The following is an 18,546-nucleotide window of genomic DNA, read 5'->3' on the forward strand; positions in this document are numbered from 1 at the left end:
ACCTCTCTTTCTTCTCTTCATAAGGCTACCAGTTCTATCTTAAATTGTGGACTTTAGTTAATAATGATGCATTATTGGTTCATTTGTAACAAATGTACGCACTAATGCAAGATGTTAATAATAGGGAAAACTGGGCAGGAGGAGAGGAGGTGTATGGGAACGCTCTACTTTTTGACCAATTTTTCTGTAAACCTAAAGCTGCTTTAAAAAAAATAAAATTTATTAAGTAAAAAATAATTAGATTCTGGCGCGGAGCGGAGCGGCGGCGGGTGTTGCTAGCGGGTCCGGCACGGAGCGGGGGTGCAGCTAGGTTTCCCCCCGACACCCCTCCCCCTCAGGCGCGAGCCCCACCCCTCCGCCGGCCAGGCCCACCCGACCGAACTATCCCCTGGGGCGCGAGCCCGGGGCGGCTCCGGGCGCCCCCCAGCAGAACCCCCACCATGGGCAGCCAGAGCTCCAAGGCTCCCCGGGGCGACGTGACCGCCGAGGAGGCAGCAGGCGCTTCCCCCGCTAAGGTCAACGGACAGGAGAACGGCCACGTGAAAAGCAATGGAGACTTATCCCCCAAAGGTGAAGGGGAGTCGACCCCCGTGAACGGAACAGAGGAGGCAGCCGGGGCCACTGGTGATGCCATCGAGCCGGCACCCCCTAGCCAGGGCGCTGAGGCCAAGGGGGAGGTCCCCCCCAAGGAGACCCCCAAGAAGAAGAAGAAATTCTCTTTCAAGAAGCCTTTCAAATTGAGTGGCCTGTCCTTCAAGAGAAATCGGAAGGAGGGAGGGGGTGATTCGTCTGCCTCCTCACCCACAGAGGAAGAGCAGGAGCAGGGGGAGATCGGTGCCTGCAGCGAGGAAGGCACTGCCCTGGAAGGGAAGGATGCTGCCACCCCTGAGAGCCAGGAGCCCCAGGCCAAAGGGGCAGAGGCTAGCGCTGCCTCCGAGGGAGGAGACACAGAAGAGGCAGGGCCCCAGGCCGCAGAGCCATCCACTCCCTCGGGGCCGGAGAGTGGCCCTACACCAGCGAGTGAGCAGAATGAGTAGCTGGGTGGGGGCAGGTGGGTGATCTCTAAGCTGCAAAAACTGTGCTGTCCTTGTGAGGTCACTGCCTGGACCTGGTGCCCTGGCTGCCTTCCTGTGCCCAGAAAGGAAGGGGCTGTTTCCCCCTAGCCACGTTCCCTCTCCTCCTCTCCCTCCTGTGGATTCTCCCATCATCCATCTGGTCTTCCTCTTAAGGCCAGTCGAAGATGGTCCCTTGCAGTTTCCCAAGTTAGGTTAGTGATGTGAAATGCTCCTGCCCCTGTCCCTGCCTCCTTCCATGTCCCCACCTGTGCAGAAGGCAGTTGCTGGTTTTCTTCCCCAGTTCTTTTCCAAGTAGGCTTTGTTTACTCCCCAAATCCCTGAGCCAGAGGTGGGGGTGCCTACTCCCACGCCCTGAGTGTCCACCTTCCCCTGTTGTTTGTAGTCTCCTGTGCTGGGCCTAGTGGCCCCTGGGCTGGGGAGGACACTGCCCCTGTCTAGGTTTTTCTAAATGTCTTACTCAAGTTCGAACCTCCAGCTTGTGAATCAACTGTGTCTCTTTTTTGACTTGGTAAGCAAGTATTAAGCTTTGGGGTGGGGGGGGAGGTATGTAATGTGAAACAACTTCTTGTTGTCTTTTTTTTTTTTCCCTCCCATTGTTGTAAATAACTTTTAATGGCCAAACCCCAGATTTGTAATTTTTTTTTTTCTAACTGCTAAAACCATTCTCTTCCACCTGGTTTTACTGTAACATTTGGAAAAGGAATAAATGTCGTCCCTTTAAAAAAAAATAATAATAATTAGATTCCAAGACCTTTACCCCAGATTCAGTGAATCCATCATGGGGGATGGAGCACAGGTGTTTTCAAACCTACCCTTTTGGCGATTCTCATGTATGCTGCTGTTTCAGAACCATCAGTAGAAACTGAAAGCTCTAGTTTTGTAATCAGATAAATGTGGGTTCAAATCTCAGCTGTAGCTCTTCAGAGCTGACTGATCTCGGGCTACTTACTCTCTGAATCTCAGTCTCATTTTAAAATCAGGGTAAAAATAACTCTATAAAGTGATTCTTCTGAGTGTTAAGTGATATCTGAGTGTTAAGTGATATACTGATGTAGAGTTTTTAACCCGGGTCATCATAGTAAGCACTCAAAAAGATTAAATACTAGAAGTTTTTCCATTATTGTTATTAAGTCCTGATGAGCAAGGGAGAATTGTGCTGAAATGTGAGGGGCTTTCAGAAAAGACTAGGCAATAAAAGATCAGGACAATAATAAAAGCAATCCTGGATGCTTCTACAACACTCCAAGGTTTATATATAGCTTTCACTTTCATTACCTGACTTAATCCTGACAACGACCTTGCAACGCAGAAATTCCTCTTTTAACAGATGAGGAACAGAAGCGTAGAAACAATCAGTGACTTTCTGAAGGACACAGAGCTGGGAAATGTCAGAATCCACAATTTCTAAATCCTAGACCAGGGTAGTAGTCCACTGTGGTAATTAAGTTTGAGGCTTCTTAAGTCAGACTGGTGGGTTCAAATCCTAGAAATATTGATTAGTACTGGTGAAAAATTGGCAAATCAGTTCACCTGAGTTGTAATGTCTTCGCTAGTTAAATAGGGATGACAACAGTGCTTTCCTCTTAGTGTTTTGTAAAGATTCAGGAAATCTGGGATTAAAGGCTGGCATGTGGTGAGTTTACTATATCTGCACCCATTTTACTATGTCTGGACCATTTAATATGGCTCCTTGAGGGGACAGTGTGTATCCATGTTACGCAAGGAATAATCTAAGGTTAGTCAAAGAAGTTGTGGGAATCTTTGTGCTTATCTTGGGGGAATGAAGCGGGGGAGGGGGGCTGGGATTGCTACAGCTTTTAAGGAGGAGCAGTGGGCTGGCACAACATGCTGTGGCATATGAAGCTCTTTTCTATAACCGTTGCGACATCTGAAGCGCCAATAAGATGCTGTAAGCAAGGCAGTGTCACCCTGGCCCTTCAGTCCCAAATACCAGAAATGACAGTAAAGGTGGCAACAAAAAGATGATGTGCCCTGTGATATTGGGCAATGACAGGATCCACATGAAGAGAAAGAATCTGTATAAAGAAGAAATTAATTCCATGGTACCCAAGATCCCAAACAAGTATTCTGGGAACAATTTATTGCAAAGTTCTTGAGCACAGTGTCTACTTTACCGGATTGTGTTGCCTTCTTTACAGCTAGTCTAGGGATAAACACCTAGTAGGATCAAAATAGACAAATACTCATTGGATAAAATTTGAAAAGTGGGTTGTTCCAACAAAGTATTCTATGTATTTTGCAGATGGAAGTGGAGTTGTATATTACTTCCCACACTGTGAGGGAAGGTTGGGTATATTTGTCGTGGAAAAGGCGATGACGCCTTTTCTCCTTTGAGTTCATCATGACAAAATAAGATGATGATAATGATGATAGCTAAGTATCAGGATAGTGATAATAGTGGCAGCTCTTACTGAACTCTACCCATGTGCCAAGAACCTTTCTAAACACTTCACAGATGTTGCTTCATTTAATCTTTCCAACAGTTCATGGAAGCAGACACCTTTACTTTCTACATTTTAGAGATGAGAAAGGGAGGTTATTAGCCCTTGGACACACCACTAGTATCAGCTGGAACTGGGATTCTGACCCAGTCTGCTGGACCCAAATCAACACAGCTTTAGAAGCTATCTGATAGAAAATGATGGAATTTAGAGCTGGACAGGTGTTAGTGATCATCTGTAGAGTAAAAGTTGTGAGAGTGGTTTCTGGAAAGAGTTTCTGCAGAATTAGAGATTCCCGTGTGCCAGGCACTGCCCTAAGCCCTTTACATCCACCGATTCCCTTAAATCCTCACAAAAGACCAATAAAATAGGCGCTGTTATTATCCCGTTGTTACAACTGATGTAAATAATTTGCACCAGGTCACAAAATTAGTAAGCAGTAGACTTGAACCCAGGTAATGGTGGTGTCAGTACCACTCCCGTTAACCATGAACTGAAACGAAAGTCAGAGGCATCGCAAGAGATCAAGTATGTCTCTCCAGGGGTTGGGGGTGGGAAGAAGGACGAGAACGTGGCAGTTGAGACAGTCTCGGAGTAAGGGGCACGATTTCAGCTGGTGAAATTGTCTAAGGGTGGGTGTGGGTGCTGCACAGGAAGAGCCGGTGATTTTGCAAAAAACAATCGTAAATGGCTCCCACCCAAATCATGGCCAGTTGAGAGAGGGAGGGAATTTTATTTCAGTTAGCCCAGAGAACTGGTCAACTTGACCTTTCTTCTCAAAAGATGCTTCATGCTCTTGACTTTCGGGGACACAGAAATCAGCATTTTGATTTTGGTTTTCTCCAGTAGCAACCGTGGCTACAAGTGGTTTATTGATTTGTCTTTATCTTCCCAAACATCCCCGGCCTTGGTTTGCTTAAGAGGGCAAGTGACACTGCGTGATGAACTCCACCTCCCCGCAGAGCTGCCAGGGAGCCCTCAAGTGAAACCTTCCCTACGGATGCTTGTCCGAAACGCCTCCCCAGTCTCCTCCACTCCCTCTTTCCAAGGTGCCATTCTCATCTCGGCCTTGCCCGCGCCCCTAGGTGGGAAGAGCCCGCCTTGCCTTTCCCAACACCTAGCCAAGTCGCATGACTGGGTCTAACTTCAATTGGGAAAGTTTCCAGTCTAGGAGTTCCAGGACTTTCTGGCGCTCTGCCCGGTTCTGGAGAAGGCATCTCCTTGCTCTTCCCTTCTGGTGTCCTTCGAATTCAGCCTAACTTTGCGCAGCAACATCGCGAGCTCTAGCCTTGACTTGGAGCCCCTGGGGGATCCGGCAGCGCGTTCTCTGCGAAGGCGCGGTGCCCTCGAGCCCCTCTGCAGAGCCGGCGCTGCGCGCACCAAGAAGGGGTCCGGGAGGCGCCGCTCACAACCCGCTGGCAACTCTCGGAGTCGCCTCCGGTCTCCTTAGGGTCTGGCTACTCGGTGGCCAGACCCCCGCGCCAGCACCCCCTCCCCCATCCGGTGACTCGGCCGCAGGTGGCAGAGGCGGCGCGCGGAGCGGGAGAGGGGAGGGGCGCCTCGCTCCCGGGCTCTCGGTTGGCGGCTCCCGCTTCCAGCCCGCCGCCCGCGCGGCCCCGCCGCCCAGCTCCGCGCAGCGCCCCCGGCGCCCCCCTCCGGCCTCCGCCCGCCCCTGCACGCCGCTCCGCGCGCTTCGCAGCCGCCGCCGCTGCCGTCGCCTCTTTCTCTCCCAGCGCGGCGGACGCCCCCGGGCTGAGCGGCGAGGGCGCTCTGGTGCTAGACCCATCGCCAGACACCCCTGGGCCGGTTGACTCCCGAGTCCCGCTCCTGCACCCCGCGCCCCCAAAGATGAATGTGAGGAGGGTGGAAAGCATCTCGGCTCAGCTGGAGGAGGCGAGCTCCACAGGCGGTAGGATGCAATAAGCATTGGAGCGGGCGCCCGCTTCTACCCTCCTTCCCTTGCAAGCTCAGACGGGAACCCCTTCCCGGGCTGGGGACGCTTGTTGCCTCTGCTGCATGAGAAACAGTCACCGGGGTGGGACTGGGAAGGGGAGGCGGCCGCGGCGGGAATGGGGGTGCGAAGGAGAGGGGGTGCATGCGAGGTCCAGGTCGGGGAAGAAGAGGTGTTTGAAGTGTGTGTGAAACTCGCCGGTGGCAGGGTCTCCTGCGATCCTGTGCCTACTTTTGCCTTCTCTGAAAATTTCCCATGTTGTTGGTGCATCTGCCAGGTGACTTTAGACCACACACTTCCTTCTCCTAACACCTGGGGATAAATGAGCTGAAATAGCATTGATCCTCTCCCTCCACGTTGCCTTTGTGCTCCCAAACATTTCTTCATTAAAACTCTGTTTTGGTCCCCCGGTAATATACAGGCGGAATGTTTCCCAGGTCAGATGCTTCAGCAGAACCGTTTATGTCTTGTTTTTGCCAGCTTCAGTTTGGTGTGTTCAGAGAAAATGGTCCTCAGTGACCCTTGGAAATAATTTATACATAGTACAGTCTTGGAAAGGTACTGGGCACTCTGTGCAAGGAGCTTGGTTTCAGAGTATTGTGCATTCTGCGAAAGCAGGGAAAGGGCACGTTTTGATCAGTTTAGTGGTATCCGTAGCGAAATACGGGACGATATCTCCCACCCCCCTCAACCCAATAAAGCCTCTTCGGTTGAATCGATTTGTTTTTAGATAGCTTCAATGTGTATAGTTTTTTAGAGGAGCCGTAAATCGAATGAAGGGTGTTGTAGGGAAGCTGAGAGTGATTGAGAGCTGGACATTTCCCAGATTATATAAGATGAGGAGTCACACATGGCTATGAAAAACTTGCACTTGATGTGAAGTTGCAAGGAAAGAGGCATTTCCACATTCTACCTGTTTATATCCAGGGAAATGGTGCCACTTCAACTTGAGTCCATCACCCTAATTTATGGACATTGAGATTTGGACACATTCCCTTTCTTCCCTTCTCTCCATTAGTTCAGGTGATTGTAACTGGGAGGACTCTAGTCTTCTTAGTATGTGAAATTTTAAAGAAAATGTCCTTGTAGGCTGGAAAAAATAATATGACGGTCACCTTTAAAGCCCCAAATTTGACTTGTAATGATGTTTAGTTTAGGTCTTCCTTGTGACAATAGCTGCCACTCATTGCAAACTAAGTATGTCTAGGATATATTTTATGAGCGATACTCATAATCTTGAAGAGACTGAATTTTTCAGAATGGCAGTTTAAGTGTAGAGCGCTCAGTAGTTGTTGAGTTCATAGGCTCTCTGTCTTTGCAGTTCCTTTGACTCAGAATAGGGTAGGGAGCTAGCTATCTTTTCAGGGACTTACTCATGCACAAGGCAATAGTAGGTACTCAAAGATAGAGAGGGTTGTAGGATCAGAAGTCCGGGCAACTGGGTGGCTTGCATCGTCCGGCAGCTCAGCGATAACAGCTTTTTGGCTGGGCCTAGTCTTTAATTGGCCAGATGGGGATTGAATCAGCACGTCTGGTCTATTCACAGTGCCATAGGTGGCCATAATCTCTACTGGATAAAATGAGAAAGATGAAATCACATCTGGGGAGTATGATGTATTAAAAATAACTTTCAGTACCATCTCTAGAATCAACATGTGTTCATTGTTCCTTTGGAGAATAGAAAGATGTTGATTTATATCTTGGCTCAGGTGGACCAAAAGGGAAGTGTTTTCTGGCTTGAATTGATTTGACACCTGTTTCTTGAATTGTACTCACACGTTTTTAGAGTTAATTGTTATAGAAGAAAAAAGAAAAAAAAATGTTTGAAGCACCTTTTTTAAGCACCGTTTTTTTTTCGTTCTTAGTGTAATTGTTTCAAGTTTATATTAGAGAATGATCCCCAGATATGTAGTCTATATTATTTTCAGCAAACATAAGCTTTAGTACGTTGGTGATATGTGCTCAAATATAGGGTAGTCTTGACAATCCTGGGACAAGAAAAGTGTCATTTTTGAAGGTTTCAACTCTAGTTTCAATTCTTGTTTTAAAACAGTAGTCCCTGACCTCTTGTTTCCTTTCAAATAAGTGGGACATTAGCATAACTTCTTATGTGACCATGATGCTTTTCTCTTGAATATGTGCCTCTTGGATGGAGGTTTATAAAATGATTTAATTGAAATTTAAACAAAACTTAACTGGAGGATCAGACTGAGAGGAATGTATGAAGATGAGAGGGGAATCAGGAGTTGGAGAAGTGTGTGTGTGTGTGTGTGTGTGTGTGTGTGTGTGTGTGTGTGTGTGTGTGTGTGTGTGTGTGTGTGTGTGTGTGTGTGTGTGTGTGTGTGTGTGTGTGTGTGTGTGTGTGTGTGTGTGTGTGTGTGTGTGTGTGTGTGTTTTATGACCTGACTCTAGAGCCAGAATACTGTGGAAAACAGTTTGTTGAGAAACACAGGTGAGAAACACAGGTGAAAACTACACTAAAGTGAAAGTAGGGAGGGAAATGCAGGAAAGATGGGAGCAGGGTTGTGTTGCGTTGCTAAAAGTTGAAAATAAAATAACTAAAAAAACTCATTCCTCACTCTTTTCAACAGGTAATACGTTTAATATGCTAACTGATTAATACCACTTCTAAGTCACTGTAGTTGACACTTAATACTGCGCAGAACAGAAAGTGGACGCTTGTCAGTGACTTCATACAAGTAGAGAAGCTTTCTTCGGAATCATACTGCCCACTTTTACCCTCCCTCTCATCAGCTTCCACATTAACCCAAAACCCAAATATATTTTTCATGTCATTGTCCACTCCCATTATTTTGCTCCCCTGCTGTAAAATCAAACATAATCCTGCTACTGGTGGAGAGGGAGATGCCAATTCACTGGTGTACTTGAAAGAGAATCAGAAAGAAGGTCAGAGGAAATAGCCCCATAAAATTGTTCATCAGTGTCCTTAACTTGTGCCCTGTAACGTAGGGATGGCAGGTGTTATGTGATGTAGTCTACAGCTAAAAGTGGGGAGGGAAGTGGGTGTTTCAGCAGTTGCTGGAGGAGGTAGTAGACTGGGCGTGGCCCGCAAATTGACCCAGAGCTGGACCTGGGTAATCAGAGGCCCCTCCCCCAGTCCCCTGTCCTTGGAATGTACGTTCTGCCCACTCTTCTCACAGCCCAGGCCATTTTCAAGGACACAGCCTTGAGAGAGTAACTTGTTGAGATCATCTGGGTGGTATACGTGACTGAACCTAGTTAAAGCCTCTATGTAAACCTTTGAGAATCTGGTGGGCAGGTGTGGAGATCTCCTCGTCTTGCTTTGCCCAAGACAAGCCTTGTATTTAAGGTCACTTTCTTAGTAAACCTGCCACCAGCCAATCTGGAGTGATCCGCCTCTTTGGTCTCTTTTTGTCCTCTGTGTATGGGGCCCAGTATCAAATTTCACCTGGGAAGCCCCTGAGTTTGGGAATCAACAATAGTACAGTGAATAATCCTCTTCATTTTTGTAGTGTGTGATGGATGTATCATGGCTCCAGCTTAAGTTTGGGGTTTATTAAGGATAAGGCAAACTCGGAGTAGTAATTCCACAAGGGTAGTAGTGAAAAGCCTATTTATTCTGAACCAAGGAGAAGCTTTTTAGGGCACAAGGCATTATTCTGTTTTCTCTGTGTTGTTGAATGTAAGAAGGTTCTAATCAAATGATATGGTGAAGTGTTAAAATTCAACAACTCTCTTCCCCTTGCTCCACTTCTTTTTTTCCTGACCAATGCTTATGCAGAGTTTCATAAAATAAGTCTATAGATGGTTTGGAAATTAATGATCCATGCAGTATAAAACATGTGTGCAAGATTTCTTTGGAATCATAGACCAGATAGTAGCGGAATCTTTTGAAGGTCTATTTCTGGGCTTAAAGTTTATGGTCCTTCTTAATCTTTTTTTGTCCATTTATTTGTTTTTCTTGTCCTCTCTGGTTTTCTAGGACATATGGATAATATTGCTTTGCAATATATCATTGCAGAGTGTGCTTGCTTACTTAATAACCTCCCTTCTTAGGGACTTTCAAGCAGATTAAAGAGTGTGTGTGTGTCTGTGTGTGTGTGTGTGAGAGAGAGAAAGAGAGAGAGAGAGAGAGAAGGAGAAATGGAGGTAAGGAGGGAAAATGAATTTTTAATTTGTTCAGTGGGCCTTTACCATCCTTAAAAATATTTTAAAGTTATGTAAATACATCTGCCACTACACATTTATTCACCCTTGGGCATTAAATCACTCACTTCTTTTTCACAACTGTTCATTGCTTAGAGGTCCTCGTGGTCTTTTCTCCATTCACATTGTCCTGAACTCACTGCAATGCTTCACGCTGTTTATCCACACTCCTTAGAAGACTGTGAACCCTGAGAGCAGAGCCGTTGTGTTGTGCCCACCACTGTGTCCCAGCATCTGGACTGAAGCCTGACATACAATATTTGCTCAATAACAGATATTTGTTGAATGAAGTCTCCTCCCTTGCATTTTGTGACACTGCATTCTTCTCTTTCCTCCTACTTCTCTCACATCTCCTTTTCTGACCCTTATTTCTTCCTTTGCTCATTTTGTGCAACTCTGCACAAAGTTCTTTCTTCATTCTCTTCTCTCTCTCCTCCCTCCCTAATCTGATTGTGATTTTGATGCATCTTACCTGGATGCAGAGGACTCCTTAGTCTGTAGCTCTGGCCCAACCCCTTTCCACATTACCAGATGGACGTTTCCATGCCCTGTTGGTCAGACCTATGAGCAAGTTTTACCAGCGCCTCGAAATCAGTATGTCAGAAAAGACATATCCTCTCTTCTAAGAAGAATTTCTTGTCCAAATTTTGATAATGGTGACATCATTTTCTGAGGCGTGCAGTTATAAAATAAAGCAAAGTGTTTCCTTCTGTAGGGTACTTCCTACCTTGATTCTTTTCTCCCCTTCCACGTGGAATCAGTCACCAAGCCTTACTCATTCTCTTCTGATTCTCTTCTAGCTTTTATGTCCAGCTCCCCCGCTCCAACTCCCATTGCATCACTCAAGATTATATTATTTCCCAGGCCATCATGGCTGTCTCCTATTTGCACTAAGTGCCGCTCCCCGCTCCCAACCAAATAAATTTACTAAAACCTGATTTGAGTCAGGTCCTTCTCTTTGTATGCAAAATCCTTGCCATTACTTATGGAACTAAAAATACTGTTTTCTTAGCTTGATAATCAAGGTTTCCATGGTGACAGGCCTGTATCCCAACATTTTCTTTTCATGACTCTTCTAGGGCTACACCTTGACCTGCTAAACTGAATTGTTCCCTAGTCCCTACACCTATCTCATGTTGTACCTCCTTTTTAGAATGAACTTCCTGCCCCAGCATTACCCACTGAACATTGTTGAATGCTCAACACCGAACACGTCCTTCAAGACTCATCTCAAATGCCGTGTCCTTTTCAATGCAGCCTTACTGATTTCTCCCTGTCTCCTCCCCAAAGAATTACACTTTGAATTTTTGTCGGTCATTCTCCTTTCATTTTGACTGATATCTGAATAACAAGGCAGAATAAGCTATGTATACTTGTTTGGTGTGCTGTCTTAAGTTGTAACTCCTTGATGGCGAGTACCATACATGAATTGCTAAGTTTTGTACCCCTGCGGATGACTGGCACAGTGCTTCAAAAACTAATAGGTGCTTCAAATGTAGTTACGGAATTTAAACCACACTGCCCAGTGGTAGACCCATCAAAGACCCAGATTTACAATTCACATTTGATTGCTTGTTCAGCCGTCTACCGGAAGTGGAGGTGTTTTTTGGTTCTGTCTTTTCCATTCAGTGGGCCAGGTCTATGAGCAGAGTCATCTGACACCGAGATAGTGCTGTTCTGAACTGTGCGTGTTCTTGCATCTGTAATGCATGGCTGTGAGAGTTTACATCATTTCCAAAGAAGAGCTTAATAAGTAACCAGTGTTTTCTGTGTATTTAGAGCAATAGGCAGTGTCATCTTTGGATACTGTTGCTATGACTGTCCCTCATCCTTAATACCTTCCAGACTTATCACCCCTAGGATTGGTAGTTCAGGGGACCCCCAGTTAGTGATTATCACCTCTCCTGGTTCCCCTTCCAATAAAAGAGTGGAAACATGAGTTAAGTACTCACTCTGAATCATGATCGTGATTGTTGATACTAGTCTGAGTTAGTGTTACAGAGAATAGGCCTTAACATTTCCCAACCCAGAGCCTAACTGGCTACACCACCATGTCTGCCATTATTATTACCATCAACATTATCTTCATCAGATGATAAATCCTTTCATTATAGCAGTGGCTGTGGAAAGGAATGGAAAAATTAAAAAACTGAAACATCATTCAGCATATACACATCCACTGCCTCCGGCGCATTTTCTTTCATATCAGACTTCACAGAATCAGGCCGTGTTGGGAGGGAATTGGCAGAGCTGCAGAAACCATGGCAGGGCTGAGATGAGATGAGGTTCAGTATTTTTTACTCTCACCGCTGGGGCTGTCTCCCTTCTTGCCTAGTTTCTTTGCTGTAGGGTGCTCTATACACATACATATCCACATATTATTAGAAAGTCTGAAAAACAGACTCTCAGCGTTTACACATGTAACTTCTTTGTACACTCTGACCATCTAATGAATAATGTGAACATGGATATAAATGTAAAATTTGCCATATTGAGCACTTGGCCTTCATGCCGATATGTTAAGCACTGATTTTTCTTCTCTAATGGACACAGCCAGTGTGGTTGAATGACTGTCCCATTGGAAATAGGTTGTCCCTTTGGATATATTATTGACCTTTTGGAAACTTCTCTCTCCTACATATTCTACCCTAATTATTTATTTAGGTAAAAAGAAGTAGTCAACCCATTTTACAGTAACAGTGCATAACTTTTTGGTTACCTGGAATTTGGACTAGCTAGTTGGAAAGTGTCCCCCCAGGTATTCGGGCAGCATCTGCTCATGAACAGTGAATAAAAAGTCTTCAGGGAATTCAAACTGGCAATTTTTTATAGATCTTTACTCTAAAAAGATTTTGGAGAAGAAGTAGACTTCATGCCCAGATGTCAACACTTCTTAATATTTGAAGGATCTTTTGAGTGAAGCAGTTTATTTAAGAAATGACATTATCTGCAGCCCAAATAGGAATCAAAATCAGATTTGACTGATATAGTAACTACTGCAGTCTAATGACTATGCATGCTTCCTCCCTTCCTCCCCCTCTCCCTCCCTCTCTCTTTCTCTCTCTCTCTCTCTCATGTCTTCACTATAATAGCATCTGCACACTGTGTTACAGATGCCCGGGTGCCCTGAAGAATGTCCCCAGATATGATTTTTTTTAAACCAGAGAAGATGTGACTTCCAAAAGTCTTCATGAGCTTCATAATAAAATTGGGTGAAAATAGCACATGTAGCTATTAAACTGATCTACATCTCAGAATAGATATCCTGCCAGGGGCTTTATTTTGGGTTGTAGCTTTTTTTGTACTTTAATTAAATTTTCATTAGAATACCATGAGAAACTACTCACAAAAAAAATTGATCTAGCCCATACCTTTTATCCATGTTTTGTATGTGGTAAGTGCTCCAGGGATGTGTTGAATGAATAAAAGCATTTTATATTATGGTTATACCCTAAAGGTGGAGATACCCTCTCGTACTCCAATCCATTCCATCACTGTGGAAATGGGATCATTAGGTCTTCTTGTTGTGTCTGCAGAGAGTTTGGAAAAAAACCCAAACAATAATATAGAAATAACAAACAGACATTTCAAAGATAACCCTGTCAAATCCAGTCCCGAGAACAAGTTTGATTTAGAGCAATTTTATTTAATTCAGAAAGGTGGGAACATGGGAACATATAAAATAGCTACTGAGTATCATGTTGCTGTTCCTCTTTCTTCACCTATAAGATGGTGGTGATTATATCCATTTGTAGGTTACAGGGATGCATTCCGTAATGATGAAATGAGATTAATCAGCAAAAGTATGTATTTACAATGAAACTACTTGGTGCTGGGATGAGTGAGATGTAGAGACTGCCTTTAGAGACCTTACAGTTTATTCAAGAGATATTTACTGAGTATGCACCAGGTATTTAGAGTCGAGTAGGGGAGAAATAAATAAACATGTATATTTTAAAATATTCATTGCCATACAGACATAAAGATGAAGTGAGATGGATGTTGAAAAGCAAGATTACCTCCAGTTGATATAAGTGCCATTCCTTTCCAAGTGGATGCAGTGAAAGCAGTGATATTGAACTTGATTTTTCTCTCTTTGGGATCTTACAGAATAAAGCTATCAAAAGAACTGAGCTCAAAATTCTATATTTGTTCTATCGTCCAATATTTCCCTGCCTTCCATTCTCCTGTAATATGGGTTTATGTGTCCACCACTTAAATACATTGTGACGTTAAGCCATTTTAAAGATTTTTAAAACCTATGATGCTGGGAGTCTGTGAAGAAGTGCACTTTTTTCATAAAACAAACATGATTTTGATGCTTGGAGAATACAAAATGAGTAATAACTTCTATTTAAAGGTCGTCACAAAGGAACTGAAAATGCCTAGCTCTTTATTTGCCAGTTTAAATAATGTTCTGGTAAAGGCAGAGGCATTTCAAGTTAGTGTAGGATTTTAAAAAATTAAGTAGAGGCATGGACATATATATACTACCAAACGTAAGGTAGATAGCTAGTGGGAAGCAGCCACATAGCACAGGGAGATCAGCTCGGTGCTTTGTGACCGCCTGGAGGGGTGGGATAGGGAGGGTGGGAGGGAGGGAGACGCAAGAGGGAAGAGATATGGGAACATATGTATATATGTAACTGATTCATTTTGTTGTAAAGCAGAAACTAACACACCATTGTAAAGCAATTATACTCCAATAAAGATGTTAAAAAATTAAGTAGAATATCACTCTAATTCTTAAATGTGACTTTATAGAATCAATCATTTATCATAAGGATATTATTATACCTGATTTAATATTGTGAGCACTTGTGAACATCAGATTCGCTAAGTCTTTCTTGCATCTTTTCCAAGAATTCCTCAAATACTCTTTTTGTATCATCTATTTCCCCAAACGCCCTTTAATTTGAGGCTTCCTTCTGGGCTGTGTGGTATTATTGCAATCTGTTTCCTATTTCCTTTTCTCGCTTGGTCTGGTTTCATCAGTTTCCTGCTGACGTTGTGATTTCTGAGAGAGTTGGTGCAGGTTCTGAAACACAGGTGCCTCGCGTTAATTTGAAGGTTGTGGGGAGGGAAATCTTGGGAAACAAGAATACAATAATGAGAGTTCAGAACCAGGCATTGGGAAATGTGGAAAAAGGAAGGTGGAAACTGTAAAATACAGCCATATGTGGGGACACAGAGGGAGAGAATTCTCCTGCTATTTATTTAAAGAATAAACCCCATTTTTGATGGTGGTTTTATAAGATAGTTTATAAAAAGGCAGCACATCCTAAACTGAAAAACTCAAAGATGATATAAATACTAGTGCTTTTGACATAAGTACCAGATTTGCAGTTAAACCGTATAAAACCTCCTAGTTCAATTAAAGTTGTGGGTATAGATTCTGAATGAAAATTAGTCACTACAAAACCTAATACTTTAAGACTTTTGTTCACTTCTCAGGATAAATACAATGCAAAATCTACAAACACTACACTGGGAAGATTGAACTGTAGAAATACTTTGTTAGAAACATTGCAATTTAAAGCACAGTTACATTTATCTTGGATCCCTGATCATGAGATTATGGCTTTTCATAAATATCATTAGAATAGAATTTCAGATCTCAAGCAGTGACAGTTATAACTTCTTAATGCAATTTATGTTCTGGTAGTTTCAAAATAGTTTTGAGGATGCTATTCAACAGTCCTTTGAAACACGTTGATCAATTACCTACTATAGGAGGGACACTGCAAGTCAATATTTCAGAAAATAAAAAAGCATGTTAGTTGTTTAGGAATTAAGCTTTTAAATCATATCTTCCTTCTCCACCCCAGAATTCTACTTGATCTGAATTGTATATTGATTAGGTCGAGCATGTTGGCTTATCTCATTTTCACAGACACGTGCTAACTAAATACTTTCCTAGGACCCTGGGGTAAGTCCTTGATGGAGGATATCAGAAGCTGCAGTCCTTGTCTTCTATGAAATAACAAGCTGAAGGAGCACAGAGTATACCTTTCATAATCACACGGTTTGTTACTAAGTGATATGGGTTTCAGAGTCACATAAAATACAAAACAAGTCCTATGTGGAAAAACTAGCATTAAACTGTAGACTAGATAATATTGCTACTCCACCTGTCAGTGGGGGATTCTCCAAATGGGAGGCAATTTATTCTTTTGTAAAACGTATTAAAATACCTATTATTTTTCAAGTATTGTTCTAAGTACTAGAATACAGAGATGAAAAATATCCCATGGGAAACCCTGAATCTAGTTAAAGAGATAGACATGTGAGATGGTAATTGGAATGTCAAAGTCTTAGGACAGCACTAAGCACAGAGTGCTTTGGAAAGACATATATGAGTCACCTCATTCAGGTAGGTAGGATCACAGTAAGCTCCCTAGACTGGATGGGAATGGAGGATGAGAATGAGTTTTCCAGGTAAAGACAGCAGGTGGGATGATGGATGTTTTAGGCAGGGAACGCTGTGGTTCTGAGGCTGGTTCTAAGGAAACGTGGTGGTACAATCGGGGGACAGTGAGAAGTCCCGTGTGCAGTGAAGGTTGGGGTAGAAGGAAAATGGAGAGCCGGAGCAGTAGTCAGCATCAGGATGTGAAGGCATCGGGGAGCTACCGATACATTTCAGTCAAGAGCACAGCATGATCACATTTGCACATTGGGAAGATTACTGCAGTGATGTGGCAAATGGACCGAAGGGGAATGAAACAGTGGGCATGGAGACCTGCTGAGGTAGAATTGCAGGTGAGACACACTGGGATCGTAGTAAAGCACTGGTGATGTGGTGGAGGATGGAGGGTACACATGAGATAAGCAGAGGATAAGACCAAGAAGACTTGATGATAGGTTGTAATTGGGGTTGGGGGAGAAGTAGCAGCCTGGGTCATCTTCTAGATTTCTGGTTTGGGTGACTGGTGAGTGACATATGTTTATGAAGATGGGAAATACAGAAGGAGGTTTAGTTGAAAGAAAATGAGATCAGTTTGGGACTGTAACATTTAAGACCTTTTGGGATATCAAAATGGAGATGTCCAGTAGGTACTGGGCTGTAGAAATCTGGTACGTAAGAGTGAGATTTGATTCTGTAGACAGTGGGGAGCCAGTTGAATTTAGGAGTGACAGAATGAGGAATATTAATTTTGCATAGCTGTGTAGGCTGCACCGTTGACAAAGATGTCATTAGGAGGCTGTTGTATTAGTCTAAATGAGGGAAAATAAATGTTTGAACAACGGTAAAGGCAGTGGGAATGGAAGGGTGGGATGACTGGGAAGGAGAAAGATGGGGAGATTGGTGACAAGTGACGAGTGGTGTCATGATGGAGGAGCAAGGAAGACAACAGGTTTTGGGGGGGGAAGATAACATGTTCATTTTTAGAAATATTGATTTTGATGTGCTAGGTGAGCATCCAGGTCAAACTGTCCCAAAGGCAGTTGGAAACATGGAGTTCAAGTTCAGTTGATTTTAGAGAAGCACACGTTTATTAAGCATCCAGTGTTGCGATGGGTATTGGGAATAGAGAGATAAATGAGCAATGGCCTTACTCCCAAGATGCTGGCTATCAAACTAAGCTGGAGAGTCAAATTTGGGAGCCAGTTGCAAATAGATAAAGGTAATTGAAGACATGAAGGTGAGTAGGGGACAGAGTTTAGGATTAGAGCTATGAAGAATAAGGGTGGAAGATGGGTGTAAAATCAGGAAAATGTGTGGAGAAGAAATTGGAGAGGAGAATGTTATGGAAGTCAGTGCCCCGCACACGGATGGCCCATACTTGTCAACTAATGGGGAATAAAAGAGTTTCAAAAAGCCAGAGCTAGTTAACAGAGTGAATTGCTGCAGAACATTAGTGGTAGATAAAGAATGGGGCCTAAGGATAAGACTCTGGGGTCAGAGCTAGGGTTCAGATACGGTGTCTGCTACCCTTGGAAGCCGCATGGCCTCTTTGTAACTTAGCCTCTTTATGTGTGCCTGGAACATTCTTGCCCCATATACTCCATTGTTTTGCTTCCTCACTTTTTCAGGTTCCCATTAAAATATTACTTCTCTGATGACTTCATCTAATATAACAATTCAGCTGTGTCTCCCTGTTCCCTGACCCTACATTCCTTCATAGCTTTTATACTATATTTTTTCAAAGAAAAAAATTACATATACTATATGACTATGATATTATTTATATATACTATAATGATATTTATATATACTATATTTTTGTGTCTATTTTATTTTTTTACTATCTTCCCTATTAAAATTCACTCAAATGTATGTTGAATGGTAAATCAATGAAAAGAACCCATTTCGACAGGTTGCATTGAGGATGAACTGAACTAATGTGTATATCAAGTGCTCAGCGTAGTGCCTGGCAAATAGTTAGGACCTGATCAATGTGAGTTGTGGTCATTTTTGTAATTATTTTGGACTGAGAAAAAGCCCTTTAATCCCGAGGATGGGCGGTCAGGAGAGTGGTGAGATTGGGAGCATGGGGGCAGTTATGGAGGGAGGGAGTTGTGAGGAAGGGCACTTGCTCCCTGGAAGGGGTCAATCTTGTCCTCTAAGGCAGAAGGGAAGGAGAGGCAGTCCTGGAGGGGTCTGCCGCGGAGCACCCTGTGAGGAGCTGGGCTGTGAGTGGCCAGGGGGGTTTAGAGAGGTTTCGAGGAAGCATTTAATGCGTGGCATGCAGGACTTTGCGGGGACAGCAGTTTGCAGTCGGTAATGGTCTGAGAGGTATTGAGGCTGAGAAATGAGATTGGGGAGAGTCTCAGAATGGTGGATTTCATCCAGTGGACAAGGAGTCAAGGTATCTGATAAGGATGATGGCATAATAAAAGCGACGGCGTAGGAAGAGTTGTCTTGTTT

General features: G+C 43.7%; 1 protein-coding gene across 1 annotated transcript; it reads left to right on the forward strand.

Annotated features, from left to right (window-relative positions):
- The first annotated feature begins 259 nt into the window (after positions 1 to 259).
- On the forward strand, positions 260 to 1,634 carry LOC132519411 (MARCKS-related protein-like). The gene has a single exon (XM_060147339.1). The coding sequence runs from the start codon at positions 441 to 443 to the stop codon at positions 1,035 to 1,037; it is 597 nt and encodes a 198-aa protein (XP_060003322.1). The 5' UTR covers positions 260 to 440; the 3' UTR covers positions 1,038 to 1,634.
- The last annotated feature ends 16,912 nt before the right edge of the window (positions 1,635 to 18,546 follow it).

This window comes from Lagenorhynchus albirostris, chromosome 4 (assembly GCF_949774975.1).
Source record: "Lagenorhynchus albirostris chromosome 4, mLagAlb1.1, whole genome shotgun sequence".
Classification (NCBI taxonomy): domain Eukaryota; kingdom Metazoa; phylum Chordata; class Mammalia; order Artiodactyla; family Delphinidae; genus Lagenorhynchus; species Lagenorhynchus albirostris.

Bases quoted from the DNA above. Each gene is read 5' to 3' on its own strand.
- LOC132519411 (XM_060147339.1), top strand. From the start codon at position 441: ATGGGCAGCCAGAGCTCCAAGGCTCCCCGGGGCGACGTGACCGCCGAG.